The sequence below is a fragment of the Medicago truncatula genome, chromosome 3, assembly GCF_003473485.1.
Source record: "Medicago truncatula cultivar Jemalong A17 chromosome 3, MtrunA17r5.0-ANR, whole genome shotgun sequence".
NCBI lineage: Eukaryota > Viridiplantae > Streptophyta > Magnoliopsida > Fabales > Fabaceae > Medicago > Medicago truncatula.
Genome location: NC_053044.1, coordinates 34,793,123 through 34,816,427, shown reverse-complemented (window position 1 = coordinate 34,816,427; position 23,305 = coordinate 34,793,123). Strand labels below are relative to the sequence as shown.

Genomic DNA, 23,305 nt, shown 5'->3' with positions numbered 1-23,305 from the left:
GAAGGGATAAACAATAAAAAAAATTAAACTAAAAATCGGATAAAAAGGAGAATCACAAGGAAAGATTAAAGAAAGGGATAAGAAGGAGAACATGGGGATAAACTAAAAATTAAAGTACAATAATTAGTTTTAAAATAAAATCAGATGACTCTGTGGTATAGTTAGTTGGGAAAATTTGCGAGAATCTATGGTAGAAATATCCATGGAAGTATGTGCCCCTCGTTTTATGGGTTTGACATTTTGACTCTAAGTTCAGTGATGTATTATTAATTATCTCTTCCCATTGACTTACCTTATAATTCTCATATTATTTTTTTATTGTCTTCTTGATTACTTGACTTGACCAACAGAACCTGATAGAGTAACACTCATACACTATATGGTGCATTGTGCATTGTACATTGCTTAATTACTGTCAAAACCTGTGTATTTGAAGTTAGAACTGTCTTTAATATTATTGACTAAGAGTTGTCTTTTCAACAGAATACAATAATACAATATTCCGCAAGCAAATTCTAGCCAACAATGAAAGCATTTATAATTGCTGAAAGAATATAAAAGTTTAATAAAGTAAACTGCTGAAAGAGTTAAGAGTTTGATCAAATATCTGCAAATAGACTGTATGTTTTGGAGTCTACTGCAATGAGCCGTATTGCCGCAACAGTTGCAGCAATAGACATGAGGCTAAAGAAAACAATGTTGGCCCAGAGGCCGCCCTTCTGTGAAATTGATAGTTTGTTCTTCTTCGCCTTATAGTACATATGGTTTGCAAGAATAAATGTAAGCGGAAACGTGCTGATCGCTCCTGTGAGGCTCTCGAAATCTCCAAGGAATGGCAGAAGAGCAGCTATGAATGTGTTGAAGGCCAGGTAACCACCTCTTACTCCGACTCTAAATGACAAGTTCTTAGCTTTCATTGCTTCTCCACTGATCCCGAATCTAGTATCCAAATACTCATACATCGGACTTGCAAATATCTGACAGAAATAAAACACAGGTTATTAAACACAAATTGAATAAAACATTTAAGTGTAGCAAAAGATTTAGTTTAGATTTATGTACATGTAATGCAATGACTGATTGAAGGAAGGCTGTAATATTGGCCAAAGCTTTCACCCAAGCTGGACCGTTCACACTATTCAGCAAATAGGTTTCTGTCTTATTTCCATAAGCCCAGTATCCTGCAAAGGTAACCATGTACATTGGTACAAGTCCAATGGTAAACTGAAACCACAGGGATTTCATCATGTTCTTGACAACTGGTTGCTTAATTGTGGCCTGCAAGTTACATTAACAAATAAATCTCAGTTTTGTATTAAACTTGAAACTTAATAAGATATGCAAATATATAAGCTTCTATCTGACCTGTATCTCAGGAAGCATGCCGGTATTGTATGCGAACACTAGACTAGCAGACGCCCCAATTGTTGTGAATATTTTAGTTACACCATGTTCTGGAACAGCGTAATCTCGAGCAGGTGAATTCATTCCTGGCAATGTATTGTTGGTTAGTTGTAGAAATGTGTATCAACTCAAATCAAACTATATATTCAGATTTATAAAGTTAACAGCTAAGAATTTTTTATAATTTAAACATTCTGTAATATGCTTCAAACTGTATCCTAGTGTATAACTGATGGTAGTTAATTACTACAAGTGAATGAATGATTAATTTGCAATCACAGAAATGAGATATTATTACCATCTTTAATTGATAGCACCAATGCTATGACAATGTAAACAAAGGTGAAGACTGTTGAAACTCCCAACCAAACTCCAAGAGCTGAAAGATGAGGAATGCAAATGGCAAACATTGCACACACAATTCCAGCTATAGCAATACAATACGGAAGCTTCAGTACACCATCATCTCGAAACACGGTATAAGCAGCCTGCACACGGTAATCGTAAAACCGGTGTCAAAAAAAAGTCACTACAACACAATTTATAAACTAATGAGTACAGACTCAATTCGGTTCTTTACAATTTTCTCGCAGTCTTTTAGTCCTTTACAAAAAATAATACTCAAATTAATCCATAACATTGAGTAAAGAAAGATTGAATTTTTTTTTTTTGTCAGGACTAAATTGAGTGGCGAGAAAATTAAGAATATACAATTTTGATTGAATGGTTCATAAATTTGTCTTACCTTCAAGGCTGAACCAGCTAAAATGATGTAACCAGTATTTATCATGAAAAGATTGATATACTGCAGAGTCCAAGTGATAGAATATGCCTTTTTGCCTACAATTAAAAAAAAAAAAATGAAAATTAACATAAGTAGCAGTAACAAAATAATATGACAGATAAAAAAGAAAATTCCAATGTATTTTGTTAGCCTTATTTACCGTATATATATCCAGCAAGATCTCTGTATCTAATGTGTCTTGTCCCTCCATATTCATGGAGCATAGCAATGAGAGCATTAGCATAGAGTGAAATCGCCGCAGCAAGAACAAGACCAACTACACCTCCTACCCATCCCAGTGGAACCATAATGGTCCCTGAGTATCCAAGCACATAGGCACTGTTGACTCCAGTAGTGAGAACAAATGCCACTTGAAACCATGAATCTGCAAAGATTATAAAAAAATACAAATAATTGTAAATGATAGTGAGAGAAAACGACTTCACACCCCCCCTTTTGACTTCCTGGCCCCTAATATCAGTTTTCTTTGACTATTCATTCACTCTTGAGAAGAAACGGATTCACACCCCCTTAAATACACTTCTTATTTTTATTTTTTTATAACCATACACTTCTTATTTTTATTTTTTTATAACCATACACTTCTTCAATTAACTAATCTTTTTTCTAGTTTTTTATTTTACTAATTTAATTTTAACTTTGTGGTATATATATTCTAAATTTTTTATTAACATGTGAATAATAATCTTAAAACAAACACAACCACACATATCACAGGTTATTATTGGTTGACAAGTTTTATACCAATGCGTCTTATGATATTTTTTTGAGTTTAATGGTGATGAGTTGACTTTTCAAAACACTTTACACAAACGATTTATTAAAACATTTAAAATTGTCACATAAATTAAAAATATTTATTGATGTAATCAGTGTAAATGTTTTGATGGATTGTGTGTTTTAGACTATCAATCTGCATCATTAAACTCTTCTTTTTTAGTAAAGATTGACAATAATGTGTAAAATAAATATACAACAACAATAAATATTAATTAAATCCTTTTAATAATAGACACGTACAACAAAACAAATCTTTTTTTTTGGCACAGAAATAAAAAATTATTTAATTGATCATGTCACAAACAGGTGAGCAGAATAAAAATTCAGTCATGGTTGATGTTGACTCTTATATGTAAAATAAAGAAATACAGGTAAACTACAAAAGGGTAATTTTGAAAATTCCCAGATTTGACCGGGTTTGAAAAGGAAAACAAAAACATAGAGATTGCATTGCATCTGCAACTCCGCATGTGCGTCATGTTCTTCCTCTTCAATATGTCGTACTATAATGTTTCAGCAACGACATGAACCTCGGACTCCATAAACATAAACATGGGAATTTTCGAAATAAATATATAAATAAAAACTCTCAAAATTAAATATAAAACGATTAGAAAACCTATAAAAATTATTTAACAAAAAAAAAAAACAAGGTTATGGTGTGAGATACAAACCAGTGCTAATTTGATGAGCAGTTTCTGGGATTTCAACACCATCGTCATGAATCTTGTTAGGATCACCTCCTCCTTTGCCCATTGTTGATGTTAACGTAAGTGGTGGTGATAATTGTTGTTGTCGTTGCACTTGGACGGTAGCGAAACCGTAAATTTAAGCAACTTCTTCTCCTAACTCTTCTCACCTTCTCACCTATATTCTGTTTTGAAGTTGTTGATAAGAATCAACCAGCGTTATGAGAGATCTCAAATACCCTGTCTTCTATATATAAGCATTTTAAGTGTGACCTTCAACGTAACAACCAATCAAATCGTATCGATATCCCCCTATTTTAGTATTTCTTTTAACAAAAAAACTGTTTTCCTTATATTTTTTTTAATTCTTTTCTTCTATGCTTGTTGACTAACAATTTTATTTTATTTTTGAATTAATTTTAACCAAAAATATAATATAGTCTCCAATCCAATAAATAATAATAATAATTAAATTAAATTTTACCAAAAATTTACTGGTTCCATAAATAATAATAATAATTAAATTTGACCAAAAATTTACTAGTTCCAATACATAATAATGATAATTAAATAATTCTCAGAAAATTATTAAACCTGTAAAGAATACTTTTGATTTTTTTTGACTGGATTTTTCATTATTTTAGTTATATTCTTAAATAAATTTGTTTCTAAAATGTTATATTGTTAGTGTTATTAAAAAAATGTTTTTTCTATCATGTGAAAATTTGCACATGTTAAGAAGTTTAAGATAGAAATTTTGCATTGGAACTTGTACATTTAATATTAAATATAAAATCTTTGAATAAATATAATTGTTGTTTTTCAAGAAAAAATTACCACTATTAGTTGTTTTAACATGTGCAACGCTAACCATAGTTTGTTATTAAAAAAAAATAAAAATAAACATAGGTTGTTATTTTGTTTTTATCTGCAATTTTGAATTAGTTAGTAATTTAAGGAATTCTTATAGTATATGCAGTGATCATGATTATGTCCCAAAACGTTCATTAGAGTTTCAAAATTTTAGGTGAGAATTAAAAAAAAAAAAAAACAGTTTAATTATAAGCATTTATGATAAATAGTTGTAGAGTTCAGTTAATCAAGATGAAAACTTCATGTCCTTTTTAAACTATATTTAAACTTTCGACTCGTTAAAATATGTTGATTTTTTTGTAGAGGTTGTTTATATATGTTGTTTTTTTCATTTATGTTAAAAAAATTAATTATGAATTTATTTTAAACCTCTATATATATTATGTCAGATCCGTAATTCTCGTGAGTTTAGCTCAGAGTTGATTGAGACTTTTTTTTATAAGAATCCATGATAGGATGTTTTTGATCCAGTTCTACCTTTGAGGCTTCCATCTAAAAAACAATAGTAACATATTTTCATGTTAATTACCAAAATATCCTGTATTGGGCGGTCTAAGTTACATGCCTACTAAGTCACCAATGATGACGCTCTGCTTCAAAATTTGACCTCTATAGTCCAAACATAACTGGTCCCCTCCAATGGACTCTTCTTCTGCGTCTGTCCAAACAAATATTGGATTGATCAATTTTTCTTTGACAGGTATTGGAAATATATTTCTTTATGCAAGGGAAAATGGATAAATATTGGATAGATCAATTAGATAACTATCCATCTATTTTTATAATTGGTCTCACGGATTCTAAATATATTTTTGGAATCCAAGGTTTGAAATAAAAACTCCCATATTCAATGCAACCAATAACAACTCCTAGCCGTATATGAATTTTTCCCCCATATTGCCAGGCTTTTTAATTCCCAGAGGTGGGAATAGTTTATTCCTAGAGAACAAATTCAGATTCCATGTAAAAGTATTGGCTTTATCCCACCACCTACACATATTTAACTTCATCTATACCTAATATACATAATTGTTCTCCCTTTTCTTTATCATTGTTTTTAGGCAAAGGGGTGTTTTAGTTAATTGCAATATCTATTTTTTCTTAGAAATCGTGGTTGGGCCTAACACAACCCCGCAAAATCGGCTTGTGAGGTGATGATTTTCCCCACTTATAAACACATTGTCATGTCATGTCCTATCCGATGTAGGACTCTTAACACACCCCCTCACGACCAGCACTATTGAGTTTGGTTCGTGGACATAAATGGTGGGTGGCCCGATAACAAAACCTGATAGTAGGTGGTCCAACGGATCTTGGAAGAGACTCTGATACCACCATCTTAGAAATCGTGGTTGAGCCTAACACAATCCCACAAAACCGGCTTGTGAGGTGAGGATTGCCCCACTTATAAACACATTGCCATGCTATGTCTTATCCGATGTGGGACTCTTAACATTTTTTGGAATAGATCTTGAAAATAAAATATATAAATTACTTTTAAGAATTTAAAACTAAAGATTCTTGGAAACTAGAAATGTTATCCAAACACTTTCTCAAGAAAGTTATTCCTCTAAAAGTTATGCCTGAGGGAGACTTGTTTTTGGGATTCATTTTTGAATCCATAAAACAAACATTCCATAAAATTCTTGATCCTCTCTATTAAAATTAATATATTAAGAGATCAAATGATGTATTAAGCTTTATATATAAAAAAAATCATTAAAATTAATTCAGTTCTTATTAAAAAAAAATCAACGAACCTAAAAGATTATCAAAACACTCCACAATTCTTTAATTACACCATCATAATTATATAGATATTATCATATTCATACTTACTAAAAAAAAATCATTCTTCATTTATACTAAAGTTATTGTATATTTTTTTTTTTAGTCAAGTAGTCTAGTGGCTAGAGCTCACCCAATTTAATTGTGGAGAAGTGAAGTATCCGGAGTTCGAACATCGGCTCTTGTATATAATATACAATATCCCTATCAACTGAGCTAAGCTCACGGGGATAAAGATTGCATAACCGCTGCAACACCAACATATAAGTTGTATATTTCTTATCTTTTCAGGTTGTAAGAAATCATATTGCACTACATACATGATTCATTCAAAACCAATCTTTAGGCTATCACATTTTTAATTCTATTTAATGTATTGGTACTAATAGCAATAACGTATTAATAGTGCTTCATTAGAAATTGGAAAATCAAACAATAGAGTTAAATGCTAATTCTACATTTTTTTTCCTGAAAGAAATGTTACATTTGGAATCAAGCATGAACATGCTAGTTCAATGAAAAATGAAAAATAACGTATATTAATGCAACATTTGTTTTTTTTTTTTTTTTAAATCAGTTCTAGGTGCTAATAGAGATAAAAAAAAAAAAAAAAAAAAAAAAAAAAAAAAGTAGACCATTTAATTATTAAGGAAATTGAACTATATATCATCTATGTAATACTAATATCGAGTAACATTCTACAATTCTAGAAAGAGTTATGTTAATCATTACTCGCGGCCACTAGTTAAACAGTCAAAAATAAAAAGAAAAAATAAAGACAGCATTAAAAACAACACTTTTTCAAATTTTAAAAAATAAAGTACACAATTTTCATAAAAATATTTCCTTTTATAATTTAACCAGTATCCGGAGGCACTAGTTAACATTTCCCTTCTAGAAAATATAACTGATGAGTGTGTTCTTTGAAATTACATGATTTTTCATAATTATAATCATCACTTATTTTTATTTGGAATCACCTTAAATAAAATCACAATTCTTTGATAGTAGCAATGGATAACAACTGTTAAAGACATGGTGATCTTAATGAAGGTAACTATGGTGCTTTCAGCGACATTGGTCTTGGCAGTCTACTTCTTGACAACAGGAAGGTCTGATAATTGGTTTCTCTTACAACGAGGGGCACCTGAATAAACTTTTTGCTGAGTCATTTGGTGTTTTCATGACTTAATTTTGATCATCAAGTTATTTGTGAGACAAATTCTTTAGAAGTTCTCCATATTATTCAACACATAGACCACTAGAATACACATGTATATGCTTCTTTATTGGTCAAGGTATTTGGTTTAAATAACCATATTTCTAACATTTCTTTTCAACACGTATTTAGAGAGGGCAACTGTTGCACTAATTTTTTTGCGAAGGTCAGACACTCTTCATGGTTAAGTGTGATATTTTTGTAGGTTCTTTCCTTGGAGTTGAAGACAGCGTCGAAACATGATACCCCAAGTTGAGTCCAGTTCTATGTGTTCTTGTTTATTTTATTTTTTTACTTGTTATTCTAAAAAAACTCATTGCAAAGTTTTTTTTAAAATTTAAAAAATTATTGAAAACATTGCATACGGAATAAAAATTCTTATGAGACATATTCATAAATGAGCACGGACACTATTTTCTTGAATGGTAATTGTATTTTCCATTTAGATATTTTTAATCATTATTATTTTCTTTGATCTCGTATGGAAAACAAATTAGATAGGAATGCTAAATAATACATACAATTCACATGAATACCATTCATAGAAATATCCTCATACTATAGGACTATACTATATGTTCTTCAAAAAATAATAGTACTATACTATCTATAGATTGAAACAAACTTCTTGCCTTCTTGGTGCAATAGCTTATATATGTAGTCTTTGATCATATTACCACAATAACTCGTAAACAAAATGCCACTTTGCTTGGCATATGCATAGTAGTTGAGAACAATTAATGTGATGGAAGAAAAATCATATACAAACAATCAACTAGTTGTTTTGAAAGCTTATATTGGTAAATAACATACGTGTCATTGTACATATAGATATTGTTGTGAATACCGACTCAAAATCACACCAATACAAACTATGATGTATGGAGCAAAGGAAAGTAATAACTAATATTAAAGTAAACACAAGCAACAACAATAATAACAACACCTAAATATAATCTAGTAATCAAAGTGAAAAGCTCAAAACCACAAGCAAAAGATAAAGAGAGAAGAGAAACAAACACACCAAAGATTGTTGACTCAGTTCGGTCCAACTTGACCTAATATGGGGGAGATATTGATCTCTCCAATCCACTATCAAAGAGTTCTTACAAAAAGATACAAATGGGTTACAAGAAATTAGCTTCAACAAGATCACAATGAACAACCCTAATTTCTACCCATTTTCTCAATCTCACCTATGAACAAGACACTCAATGATTTTCACTCACCCAAAGTGTTTACAATGTTTCCCAACCCAAGAGAACCCCTCAAGAGAACCCTAATCAAAGACAATCAACTCTAAAGTTACGCAGCATCGTGCCATGATGGAGTTGGTAGCAGTACAATACTTGATCTTATCTCCTGCATCGTGCCACGTTCCTCCTGCATCGTGCCACGTTCCTCTTGGATCGTGCCACGATTTTTCCAGTGGCGACCCAAAAACTGAACCATCGTGTCGCATTACCCTGCAAACGTGCCACGATTTTTTCAAACTTCAACATCAATTTTGAGACACATTTCAACGGATATTAATATAGTTACCTATACTAGCAGATGATGACATTCAGTCACATGTAATGTTCCAAGCTAAAACACAAGATAATGTAATATTCCAATCCAAGCTAGCCAAAGGGGTGAAGTTGATTGAAAAAACTCATGGTGAGTCATAATTATTAAAGTCATTGTTTTGTATACTAAAACACATAATAATCCAACATGGCAACCAATGAATAGAGCTTAATTTGGCCTGCCTATAAGTTATACATGTTACCATATTATTACTATTTACAAATTGTGATGGTTGTCGTAAAATAGAGAATTGGTCCTATTTTTCTAATATATGAAGAGTGAATATGTATTTTCATATTTGAATTTGCAGGCAATTCAATTTCGTCTGCAAATTATTTAATAATTAAAATGTTTTTGAATTTTACAAACATAGGTTAAATTGATCTCTTCGTCAAGTCTCACCGTTAATGGTGAAGACATGTGATGTTAAGTGCTAACATGTATTATCAATTTAGATGTCATGTATTCAGAGACGAAATTGATCAAAAATTTTGATATATTTTTCGGATTTTTTTTAATGAAATTCATTAAAAATTGTTGCATTGTCACATGGATCCTTGAATTATTCATTAAAAATAAAGATGATACCTAAATTATTTCACTCACCATCAAATCGATCATTAATTATTTATCTTAAATATCAAATTGATCCCTAATTTGGTAGCACAAAAAGGAGATGAAAGAACTCTTCATCATTTGAAATCATGGCTAGCAACATGAGAAGAAGACATGTTGACCGTTTGGGATATGGTATGCATTAATGTGTAACCCATGATATACAAAATAAAATTGTATTATATAATTCACATTAATGAATACTTTACAAGCAATATGTATGCAAATTTAAAAGGGTCCTAGACCTATCTCACTGGTAGCCAAAGTCTTTAAGTCCAAACAAAAGAACAAAAGCCTCATCACATAATCATTTTAGCAGCATCCAAAAAAATGCTATATAGTAGACTCCCACAACATCACAGCGGCAACACCTGCTAGCAACCCTCAAAGTACAACAGATGACTTACTCAATTGTTATAATTAACTACATTACAACCAAGAAAAATCAAGTCACCATACCTGACGTGATACTGGAAATAACGACAATTCTCACGATATTTGGAATCAAACAAACGACGACGATTCTCACGAAAATTGAAAAGTGTGACAGTTGGGAACGACAAAATTGAACAATCAAAATGGGAAGAAGAAATTTTATGAATATAACTGATAAATTTAAGGACATTCAGATGAAAGAAATTTGATGTGAAATTTTAATTGTTCTAAGCCAGTCATGTAGTGTAAATTAATTAAGATTGAACACCTAAATATAATTAAGGCAAGATTACATTATGGGTCCTTTATCTTATTTATTTGTAACACTTTGGTCCTTTATCTTTATTTTTTTTCCGTTTAGGTCCTTTATCTCTCTTAGAAGCACATATACATTTTTTTCTCATTTTTTTATTAAAAATGAAAAAAAAAAATCCAGAAATATGATGAAGATGTTCATCATCTTCATCTTCTTCCTTTGAATCTTCATCATCTTCTTTAAATAAAAAAAATTCTACTAAAATATATCTCCAAATATCGTGAATTAATGTTATATTCACCTCAAATCTTCTTTTAAACACAAAAATCAAAACATTAATTTCACAAATGTTGCAAGGCGGATGGTGGAGGCTTAGTCACTGGCGGAAGGATTAGGCTTTACGAAAGTTAAGATTGTTCAGAAACAACAAAATTGATGTGCAAAGCTACTCTCAATTTTGGGGTTATTTTTATGCCGGGTTTGAATATTGAGTTAGAAAATAATAATAATAATAATAATAATATACGGTGTGACAATCTTTTTTTTTCTCGATGAAACTAAATATCTTTTTGTATATGGTTTTGATTTTTGTGTTTAAAAGAAGATTTGAGGTGAATATAACATTAATTCATGATATTTGGAGATATATTTGTGTAGAATTTTTTTTTGATTCAATGAAGATGATGAAGATTCAAAGGAAGAAGATGAAGATGATGAACATCTTCATCATATTTCTAGATTTTTTTCATTTTTAATAAAAATATATTTAAAAAATAATAATATTATGTATTTTAAAAAAAAATGAGAAAAATGATGTATATGTGCTTTTATAAGAGATAAAAGACCTAAACGAAAAAAATAAAGATAAAGGACCAAAGTGTTACAAATAAATAAGAAAAAGGACCTCTAATGTAATCATGTCTATAATTAAATAAAAATTAAAAGTATTAAAAGTTACCTTATGATTATAATTGATTTTTTTTTTAGAAAAAATTGACTCATTTATGACATTTAATGTTGTCAATATATATTACATTTTGATTGGTTTATATCATGAGAGGGTAAATACGCTCTAAACAAGAGAGGGTAATCTAGAAAAAACCATTTTCTTCATGGTAAATTTAAATTGTCCTTATAATCCCAATTTTTTTTCAAGGTCATGCTAACTTGTGCCTCCTATGCACTAGTTAGGAAAGTTAGAAATAGAATTTTTTCATTAAAAACATCAACTTTTTGACTTTCATAAAATTAAACATTCTACTTTTCTCTACTTTCCAATACATTCTACTTGACTTTCATAACATCTGATCCAACAATTTCGGCGTCTTTATTAGTTGAGTTAAAACTTGTGAACAATAACATATAAATATATTTTAGGGTTAAATATGTTTTTGGTCCCTATAAATATACAAACTTTTCATTTTAGTCCCTCTAAAATTCTCCTTCAACTTTTAGTCCCTATAAAATTTTCAAACTTTACTTTTGGTCCCTCATTTAAAGTAAACTCATATGTAGAATTCATATTTTTAAATAAAAAATTTCAGAAAAATGTATAATATTATAAGGATCTCTCCCAAAAAAATTTAGAATTTTTTACCAAAACATGAATCAAATATGAATTTTTATACTTTTGCCGGTAAAAATTTCATATTTAATTCATGTTTTGTTAAAAAAATCTAATTTTTTTTGGGAGTGATTTTTACAATATCTCATAAATTTCTGCACAATTTCATTAAAAAATACAAAAATTAACTTAAAAATAAGGACTAAAAGTAGTGATTGAAAATTTTATAGGGACTAAAAGTTGAAGGAAAAATTTAGAGGGACTAAAACGAAAAGTTTGTATATTTATAAGGATCAAAAACATATTTAACTTTATATTTTATATGTATATTTATGTGTATGCACATGGAAATCAGTAGTGCAAAAAGGGACTTAAACCCTCACTTATTCACCTTAAACATTGTTACTCTCATCACATATAATGAGCAAAAATGAAATTTTTACATTGCAAAGAAGCCTATAATTTCAACATTAGTAAGACCGAAGATCTACCTTGGGCCAAGTCTACGTTGATACGCCGTATTCATAGCCAAGTTCACTAATGAGCACCACCATTCTTTGGCATCTCTTTTCTTTTCATTCCTTTTGTTTTGAAATTGAAAACACAATTCATTAATTTAAATTGATAAAGTAATCAAATACGATCATAAATTCTACGACGTTAAAAATAAAAAGAATGAATCTGCGAAAAAAACTCACAACATCTAAGTTAATTCCTTAAAAAAAAAAAATCTAAGTTAATAATATACAAGAGCAAAATGTCTATAAATAATATGATAACATTGATGCTCAAATCATCGATTGAATCTGTAATTGATTAAAGTTGATCTTTCAAGATAAAGTGAGTGGACACGACACATAGACGAAAAATCAAACGATGTTGAATATCACACAAAAACGAAAAATCAAACAATGTCACACTTATACGACGAAATTACAAAAAACACGGACATAAATTATCTATGTAAAAATCACTTATTTAGATTAAAAGAAGAGAAAAAAAAGATGCAAATGAGTGATTTCAAGGCATAACATGACACAATCTTTTTGGCTTAAACTTTTATTTTAATTAATATAGTACTCTCTTCGATAGTATATATAAGAGAAAGTTGAACAAATAAAAGTTGATGTTATTGGTCCAAATTTTAAATCAAATACATCAATTTTTATTGACCTAACTTTCTTTTATATATAGGACCGGAATGAGTATTACGTAATAATTAACTAATATAGTTTTGTAGGGTGTTGTATTGTTCTGCATTGGGATCTATTGGTTTAGGATGCATAACTTATAATTAATTGATTCCTTAATTCTTGTGCTCAGTTTGGTTGCATGCAAGTAATCGATCTGCTTAAATAATAATTGTCATGTTAGCGAGTGTCTTCCGATGGATAATCTTTACTAATTTTAAATTAAAAAATTACTTCTTAAAAATACTTCAATCTTTATAAAAACTTAATATTTAAGATTTTAAAAAGTGTCTTTAGAACAATCATGAACTTTTCTCAAATAATAATATACATTTTGTATGATAATAGTTTTTTTTAGAGATTTGAATGATAATCAATGTTGTAAATTACTTGTAGAGATCCTCTCTATGTACTTTCCTTCAAAAGAAAATCCTCTCTATGTACTTGTAAATTGATGATCACCTAGAGATTGATTAATCCATTAACGACATAACCGCTTGTGATGCTGATCGTTAGCATATGAAAATTTAGATGAAGGGTTGGCCACTTGGCCCGCACTTTATGTTGGACAAATAATTGAAGTACTATGCTATTGGTTTTGGGTCACGGAAGATGTTCCGCACTAACATGACATTCTTTTCATGAAATGAAATTATATAATGCTCATTTTCTTTTAAAATGAATGTCGTTTTAAAATTGTTACATACATATTTAAAAATGTAAACAAACTCATAAAAAAATATATATTATGTAAATTACGGTGTACCGGTACTCTCGGTTACAATTTTTATAAATTAACTATAATTTTTTATGAAGAAAATAGGTGTTTGTTGACATATATATTTTAGAAAATATCATTTTATAAGAAAAAACATCATTTCATTTTTTATAAAAATCATACTAATTTTTTTTTTACATTTTATTGTAAAAAATAATCAAAATTCTCTATTATGAGTAATAAGAATTCATAAAAATCAAATTTTATTGCGTTGATGATTTTGGTGAATAAGATTTAGTTATTATAATCATAGGTGATAGAAAATAATTTTTTCCTATAAAAAATAACTCATTTAACTATTAATTTAAGGATTTGGTGTTCCAATACACTCAAATTGTTAGGTGTACCATAGAATTTGCCTAATGTTAAATAAAAACACGACAGTTTGACTAAAATTTATACTTTTGACGCATTTCTTATCATCATTATAAATTAAAGTAGAATATATTTTTTTTGATAAAATGACGCTCATTTTAAAACAGAATGCACTTCCGTGCAAGTTTCTTCCAAAAGACGTGAGATGTTGTGGGGAAGAATGTTTGTGACTTTGTTAAAAAGGTGTGACAGATCCTAGTGAGATATCTATGGTGAATCAAACTAACATTTGTTTGATTCCAAAAATAGCTCAGCCAGAACTTGTAAACCAATTCCCTCTTATATCTCTTTGTAACACAATTTACAAAGTGGTTAGCAAGGTGATTGTGGAAAGACTTATGGATTGCATTCCCATCATTGTGTCTCCTATCAAAATGAGGTTTATGCCAGGAAGAATCATTCATGAAAACATAGTGGTGGTGCAAGAAATGATTCACAACATGAATAAGATTAAATTAAAGGGAAGTTGAGTTGGGAGTAGGGAGTTTATTTGGAGAATTTTAACAAAGATCAAGTTACGTGATAAATTAGTTGATGTTATTATGCACTTTGTAACTAGTGTGGACAATATTTCCCCTTATCTTATTTCCAAAACATTTGATAAGGGGAAATATATTATTTTGTCAAATGAAATGGTGCTAGAGTTGATTTTTTCAGTCCTAAGAGAGGTATCCGTCAAGGGATCCCATTTCTCCTTATTTATTTGTTATGTGTATGGATAACCTTCTTATCTTATTTCCCATGTTGTGGCAGAAGGTGAGTGGAAAACGGGCCCATTGATATCACATTTTATGTTTGCATATGATTTCTTGCTGTTTGGGGAAGCTACAGAATTACAACTTAATAGTGTAATTAAAATTCTTGATCTTTTCTGGAGCATGTATGGCCAAGGCTAACAAGTGAATATATATTGGCACATGTAAGTATTTGTGAGCTTTTGAATTTGAGAGTATTTGCACTAGTAATAATTGATAAAAGTTTTGTATATTTCATATATAGGAGAGAATGAGAGCCGTTGTTGAAGTGTGTAAGCGCATCAAAAGAGTCTTTGAGAAACTTGAACATAATTCGAATAATTTGTTTCTAATGGATAATGTCGTTGAATAGTACTTAGGAAATCATTTATTTCTCTAATAAATAATGTTTTTAATATATTTAAACACTAAACTAATTTTTTTTCAAACATCACAAACTAAAACCATTTGAAAAATAATTTTAGATAAATTACACATGCTATGTTTTAAAATTATAAATAACGAAACAAGTTGATACAACTTTTTAATACTTTTATATTGGTGTGTTGATTCATTGATTTTTTTTTTTTACTTTTATTATTTAGTTTGAAAATAAACCACCTAAGGAAACATTTTTAAAAAAATTAGAAATGTTTCCTTATGTGGGTTAAACGAATGATCCGTAAATCATACGGGCTAACCTGAATATTCAACAAATTATTTAGACCCACACGAAAAAACCCTAAAAAAAATCAGGTTAACTATATAAAACTCAAGCCCTACAATTTACCCAGTTCGAGTATTGATCAATATAGGTTAGTCCATTCTAATAGCCTAAACAAGTGTAGCTATATTATACTATTTGTTTTTTGTTGCTGTTGTCAAGTAGGCTAATAATGGTTAAAAATTCATTCTTAAATAATTAGGAAATCAGGAGTCCAAACCATACATTTCTCATATAAATATAATGAGATGCCTCACATACTATGCTATTCTCTTCATTATTTTTAGCTGCTCTTTTGGCTCCCGTAAAGAAAGAAATAATCTTGTTTAAACATTCATTGCTAAGGGCCATCTTATTGCACCTAATGACGGATCACATGGGTGGAACCTACTAACGCAAAGTTTTCTCTTGTTCATACATGGAAAATGATTTGGCAAAATAAACGTGGTAGAAAGAAGAAGAAAAAAGAAAGACAATTCTAAGTGCGGCTTTTGAAGACACCAACGAGCACCACCACTCTCTAGTCAGTGTTTGCTTTTCATTCCTTTTCTTTTAGTCGGCATCTCTTTTGCTTAAACCTTTATTTTGATTAAAAGTATAGTATATAGTATAAATCAACGATATATATGGTTTGGTTTTGTATGGTGCTGTGTTTTTCTGTTTTCGTTGATCTATTGGTTTAGGATGCATAACTTATAATTAATTAATTGTTTACTTGACGTTACATTCTAACATTCTTATGCACTTCTTGTTCTCAGTTTGGTTCCATGCAAGTTATCAATCTGCCTAAAGTAATATATTAAAATATTAAATTTATGATATTAATTGATGTTGTTATCATCCAAGTGATTGATTGATCTATTACCGACATAACATCTAGTGATTGTGAGCATAAGCGTATGAAATTTTAGATGAAGGGTTGGCCCTCACCTTTTGCTAGATAAATTATTGAAGTATTAGTAGTCTAGTACTATGCTATTGGTTTTAGTTCACAGAAGATGTTCCGCACTTGCATGACATTCCTTTCTTCTAGATTTCCTTTTATTAATAATAATGAAATGACATCACACATTTGAGATAGTCGTAACTCTATTATTTTGAAAAAAAATGCTCATCCTTCACTTGTTATAAAAGAGATCCTTCATATGTAATTTTTTTTGGGAAAGTTCAGTGAAATACTAGAGGAAGTGAAATACTTATAACATAAAGGGCATATACAACTTTATTAGGTGGAGTGAAATACCTATAACATAAATGTTATATACAATTTTACCCAATCGGAGAAACCAAATGAATGAGGATTTAGTAATTTTCTCCAAATATGAGATGTATTTTGGTATCTTTCTATATAATTTATTTTAACTTTTTATATTGGGGGGAGCCACTGCTCCCTTAGGCTCCTTAAGAGCTCTGCCACTAGGAAAGTCTAGTGGGGCTATATATAACCACATTATTCCATGAATTGGATCCGTCCATGCAGATGGCTCAACTGATTTTAGTTAAAAGAAAATGTGTTAAAGGTTCTGAATTTAGTATAGAAGTCTTAGCTCAATTGGCAAATGTCGAAATTGCAAGGTAGAACATCATGATTGACTTCGAACCTGAAAACTCACAGTTGTGTGTGTGTTAAATTTAAGTAGTTTATCACTTTATCTAAGACCAAAAAAAAAAATTCTGAATTTAAACCCAAAGAAAGAATTAAATATTAATCTACGAAATTAATTACTAACATTTATTGAATATATGTATTAAAAAATTTATTAAATTGTGCCATACAAGCACATATATTAAAGAACTCAAAAGTTAAAATATTATTATAAAAACCAATAATTTGTGTACATTCAAAAATTTGAATAATTAACTATAATTTTATGATCAATTTTATTTGTAGTTCCTTAACATGAACATATGTTAGCATTTTTCATAACAGAAATTTCTATTAAACTTTCAGTTGTGTATGTATAATGAATTATAATTTCTATTGGCACTCAAATTATTTTAGCAAATAAGATAAAAATGTAATCTATTTATATATGTTGTCTAATGTTGTATATATTGAAGTGAAAACTTTTTATTGTAATAAAACTTAACTAATCTTTTGAATGAAAATTTTAAATTAAATTATGTTAAAATAAATAAATTATAAACATGACAGTCTAAATGAAGGATACAAGTATTAGTAAAAAAATGAAGGATATAATTAGAAAAGAATGTATAATTAGAAAAGACGAATAAAAAATGAAAGGAGAATCTAACAATATCTTAAATGTGTGGACAGATTATTTTAAAGAAAAGTGATGTTCTTTAATTAGTTATTAAATGGCGTTATCATTTTAAAGTCAAAGGTGCTGCTGCCCTTTTTTCATCAAAAAAGGAAAAGAAATTCTTTCCTATATATAGATACATGCTTTAGCTTTTAGAATCCCAACTCTCAACTCTTCGTCTAAAATGTGATGTAATATCAACCGAAATATTCTTATTGTGACATCATATTTACTCTTTAAATTGAAATTTGCAAAATTCATATTATCATAAAATAGTTGCACATATCAACTTGCATTCCTATTACATTATTTTTTTACAGAAAAAAATCGCATATCATCAAATCCAAATAATTTTTTTATAGGGGAAATAGTTGTTTAATGATATCGCTATTCCTTTTTGAAATAAAAAAAAAAAAAAAAAATACTAGTAGCTAGTTATATATTAAATACCCTCTTTAAAAAAAGTTATGCATTATAATACTAGTACTAGTATAATAATACTACCAAAGTAACACTAGAAACTTTTCAAATATATGTAGTGTTTTAGGGTTTAGGGTGAATATATAGTGTTTTAGGGTTTAGGGTGTAGGATATATAATAATTTTTTTTTTTTGAGGGAAGGATATATAATATATAACTAGCTACATATTATTGGGGAAGTATACGTCTCTTTCATGATGCATCTTTAACCTTTATTTCGTTGAATGACCGTCCTTTGAGATGCTTTTTAAGCTTACTGATAATGCAAATAATTGTTTATGCTTAGTTATCTTTGATACGAAATCTGAGGTGCAAGAATGTAATTATGTTTCAGAAGAAAAAACATGCGGTGTGGAAAAACTGACTTTGTTTGCTAGTGATGGTCGCTTTCATAAGAAAGGGAAAGATGCACATTGAAATTAGTATTAATAAAATTTCTAACTTCTAAAGATGTCAAATTGTTGTGTGACCCACCCACGACTCCAATGCAAGTCATTCTCCCATGCATCAATTATAAAACCTAACAACCCATCAACAATTGAGAGCAACTCTTGTAAAAAAACAAACACAGTTGAGAGCAACTATTGAATAAAACTTATACAATACTTTTTCTTTATGAGGGAAAAACTAATATATTGTATAAATTTTTATATACAATTCCCCTTAAAAAAACGTTGTTATATATAATTGTTGGCACGATTTTTAAACAATATTGAGTAAAAATAAATGTTAACAAGTGTTCCTTTGACACTTGATCGTACTTGATCATGTTGGAATAAAATGTGTTTAACATTATCCTTTGAGAGTTTTGATGATTACAATGTATTAAAAATTGTCAATTGAATATGTTAATATTTGTTCAAGTGTACATGACCATAGACAAAAATTTGACATCTTAAATAGTTTCTGGAAGAACAAAAGAGAGCAAAAGAATCAACAAAAAGGAAGCTTAAAGCATCTGAAGAGAAGTGCTCCTGAAGTCAAAGTGCTCCTGAAGTGATGACGTCATCATCAGAAGCAAGTTCATCAGAAGCATCTCATCAGAAGCTGAAGATCACCAGAAGCTCTAGTTACTCAGGAGATGAAAGACTTAAAGCTTTAAAGGTTGTTCAATGAATTTAATCTCGTCTAAGCATTGCAGAAGACTGAAAGAGTGAAGGAACAACTATTTTGAAAGGATTTGAAGACATTTGATGTTTGTTCTTTGAAGAGCGTTGACAAAGTACAATTGTACGAAGTGTACAACAACTATCTCCACTACTCAGTTTGTGTCTCTGCTACAAGACAAGGATAACAGCTCTGCCTGCAACAATGTTCCTACATACTAGCAATGGATTTGAAATTGATCCTTCAGAGGGCAATAACCATATCAGGCAAAAGATCATTGGTGATTGATCAAAGCTTCAAACGACTCTATTTTGATGTGCTGGCAATTCACAACGTCTCTTTCACACCTCTATATAAAGGACTCAACAACAATTTACTAGTGTCAAAACTCTGCTGAAATTGTTCTGCATTCAAAAGTTCACTTAGAATTTCTTAACAACTTTCATATCTTAGAAATTCTAGAGTCTTAAGAGTCTGTATGTTCACTTAGAATTTCTTAACAACTTTCATATCTTAGAAATTCTAGAGTCTTAAGAGTCTGTATCTGATTTGCATTGTGAACACCATTGATTGTATATCAAGTGTTCAACCTCAAACATTTTTCTTTGTAATTCTGTTTGAATTTAGAAGTCTCTTGCAGTTGTGCTTGAGCATAGAAGTCTCTTGATTGTGTTCAGGAGCATAGGAAGTCTCTTGCAGTTGTGCTTGAGCATTTGAAGTCTCTTGCTAGTTTTAGCAGTGAGCAATTGTAATCAGGTATTACATAGTGAACTCTCCTTGGAAGTGCAAGGGGGACAGAACTGACTTCCGGTTTGTGGAAGGAACATGTATAATTGCTTTGTGTCTTTCTTATCTCGCTCTCTCTATTTTTATCCGCTGCATATAGTTCTGAACGTCACTTTAGAAGTAGAACTCTATCTGCTTCTGATCAGTGTTTTCAGCATAGGAGAAAAAGAAGAAAAAACCAACACAATTCAACCCCCCTTCTTGTGTTTTCTCACCTTCAATTGGTATCTAGAGCCTTGGTCTGTTGTCAAAACACTTAACAGTGTAACAGAAAAAGATCTGAGAACAGAATGCGGGTTCATAGAGTGAGGAGATTCCAACCCTGAGGACTACCAAGAGTCCCCTTTATATAGAGGTGGGTGAATGCAGAGTCGTTGTAAGGCACACGTGTACTCGGCAGTTACGAATTTGTAAGAAGTATAACCGCCGAGGAGAGATTCGCGGGAGCCATGATGGTGACCGTTACCGTTCGTTTGAACTGATTACTGTAGCTCCAAGCACCCCCTCACAACGAAGGGGTGTGTTGCAAGTAATATTGCCAAATGCGAGAAGCCATTGCTATAATTGAAATTACATAAACCCCCACAATCTAGTGATATTTTAGTCCTTTTATTAAACATGTCTCTTTCTTTCCTTTTACTTTAACTTCTACCAAACAATCAAATAATCATCTCACTTTTCACTTACATTCTTTCCTCTAACATTATTTCCTTTTACTTTCTTTCCTTTCACTTTCTATCTTCATCCAAACAAAGTCTTAGGGCCTGTTTGCAACAACAGACAATAGAGGGAAAGAAATGCTAGAGGAATGAAAGTTTCTTTCGTTTGGATCACTATGATGAAGGAAAGAAAGATTGAATTTGGTGTGGTCCACAATCAAATTTGTTTCCACTCAAAACTGTGAAGAAAGTGCACGGAAGAGCATTATTCAGTGAAATGTCCAATATAACATTACTGTAAATGGTGGGTTGTGCTATTTTTTGACGTATCAATGGACCAATAAATTAATTAATATAATAAATATTAATATTAGACCTTTTTAACTGTTACATGCTTACCATTCTATTTTAAATATTGAATCATTTTATTTTGTTCTGCTGTTAATTTTTTAGTTAAAATATATTAGTTCATTTTAATGTGGAGTATTTATGTCATTTATCAAATTTATATATTTCTTTCCTTTCACTTTCTTATTACTTTCATTCATTCCAAACAAAACAATCATCTTACTTTGCATTCACTTTCTACTCACTTTCAATCATTTACCATTCTTTCCTTTCACTATCTTTCCTTCTATTCTCTTTTGTGATCCAAACATAGCCTTAAGGTTAGACTTCCTTATGGTTTACTTTGCATGAGACAATCAAATTTGGTGTATAGAATGATATGATGATTTATATCCATGTAATTTAGTTGGATATGCATCCCTTGTTCAATCAATCAATATCATTTTATATTTTGATATAAATTTATTTTAAAATAAATAATTCAAATATTGAATAAATTTTAACTAAAAGATATCGGTATCAAATCAAACTTAAAGAAATTTAAGAATTTACGAGCAAATTTTCATATCTTTGTCATGTCACATTCACTTTTTCATATGTTTTTCATTTTTTTGAAAGATTTCATATGTTTTTCATGTCACATCCACTCTACAAAGAATGGAATCAGGAGAGGAAAGAGATTAAACGTATTTAGTCATGATCAAGCATGACAGGTGTTTTTTTCGGATTAAAAGCATGGCATGTACTTGTCGCATGCATGCTTAGTTTTAGATTGAGTAATGATATTTGAACAACCATTTTATGACAATTCTTGGGACAACTTTGTTGTTCTTTTTTGTTATTGGTCAAAAACAATAGAGAGAGGAAAAGGAAGAGAAAGAATAATAACATAATATGAGTATGAGAGAGAAAGTTGTCTAAAAGTTGTACAAATATCATTTCTCTTTTAGATTAGAGTTTGATCTTTAATTTTAAAAAAGTTTGGCAATATTTTAAAAGTTTGGTAATGTGTTTTTTGGGTTAAAAGCATGACATGTACTTCAGTACTTGTCGCATGTACTTGTGTTTTAGTGTTATATTTTTTTTTTTACAATTAATTATTCTTGACCACTTAATCGTTTCCTGTAGAATAAAGCAACGTGTCGGTCTTAACGCTCGTAGTAGTAGTAATGTAATGATAATAATAACAATATATTAAGTTTTATATTTATCTAAGTAGATAGACCGTCTTAAAAGTGTTTTTGTTTTTGTAAAAAGTGTATCTTTTTTCGTTAAATAGGTTGTTTTTAAGTTTAAAAATCATTAAATTGGTCATTATCTTTGTAAGAGATTCTCAAATTAGTCTATAACTCTATTTATATTTTAAATTAATTTTTGTCTTTGTCAAAAAAAAATTAATTAGATTTTTGTGTTTGTATTTTATGTCTTTGTCAACAATTTCGGACTTAATTGATTTTTTTGACAAAGACAAAGACTAATCTAAAATATTGATAGAGTTATAGATTAACTTCAGAATCTCAGACAAGGACAGGAATTAATTTAATGTTAGACTACATACTATTCCTTACTATAACCCCATCAGTCGTAAACCATGAGGATCTGCTGAAAAAGATTTTATTTATTTTTTAACATTTTTTTTTGTGACAAAACATATTTTCGTAAAAGTAGGAAAAACTGACTCAAATGTAAATTACTATGGTATGGATCAAAGAAACGAGCAAGTAGGAAAAAGTTATCTTGTATGTGTATCCCTACACCTTTACTTTTGCCCCTATAAACCACTAAAATAGCAATTTTATTCCTTTTATTATTTAACTTTTTACACATTTATTTTTCACTCACTTTCAACTTTTTGAGCATGTT

The 23,305-nt window shown here is 29.8% G+C and overlaps 1 protein-coding gene across 1 annotated transcript; it reads right to left on the bottom strand.

The window, feature by feature from the left end:
* Positions 1-427: 427 nt before the first annotated feature.
* LOC11411359 (proline transporter 1) lies at positions 428-3,962 on the bottom strand. Its single transcript, XM_003600790.3, has 7 exons — positions 3,664-3,962; positions 2,349-2,573; positions 2,150-2,244; positions 1,703-1,892; positions 1,366-1,490; positions 1,063-1,278; positions 428-977 (listed from the first exon to the last, which is right to left on the bottom strand). The coding sequence occupies exons 1-7, from the start codon at positions 3,743-3,745 to the stop codon at positions 600-602; spliced, it is 1,311 nt and encodes a 436-aa protein (XP_003600838.1). The 5' UTR covers positions 3,746-3,962; the 3' UTR covers positions 428-599.
* Between the last annotated feature and the right edge of the window lie 19,343 nt (positions 3,963-23,305).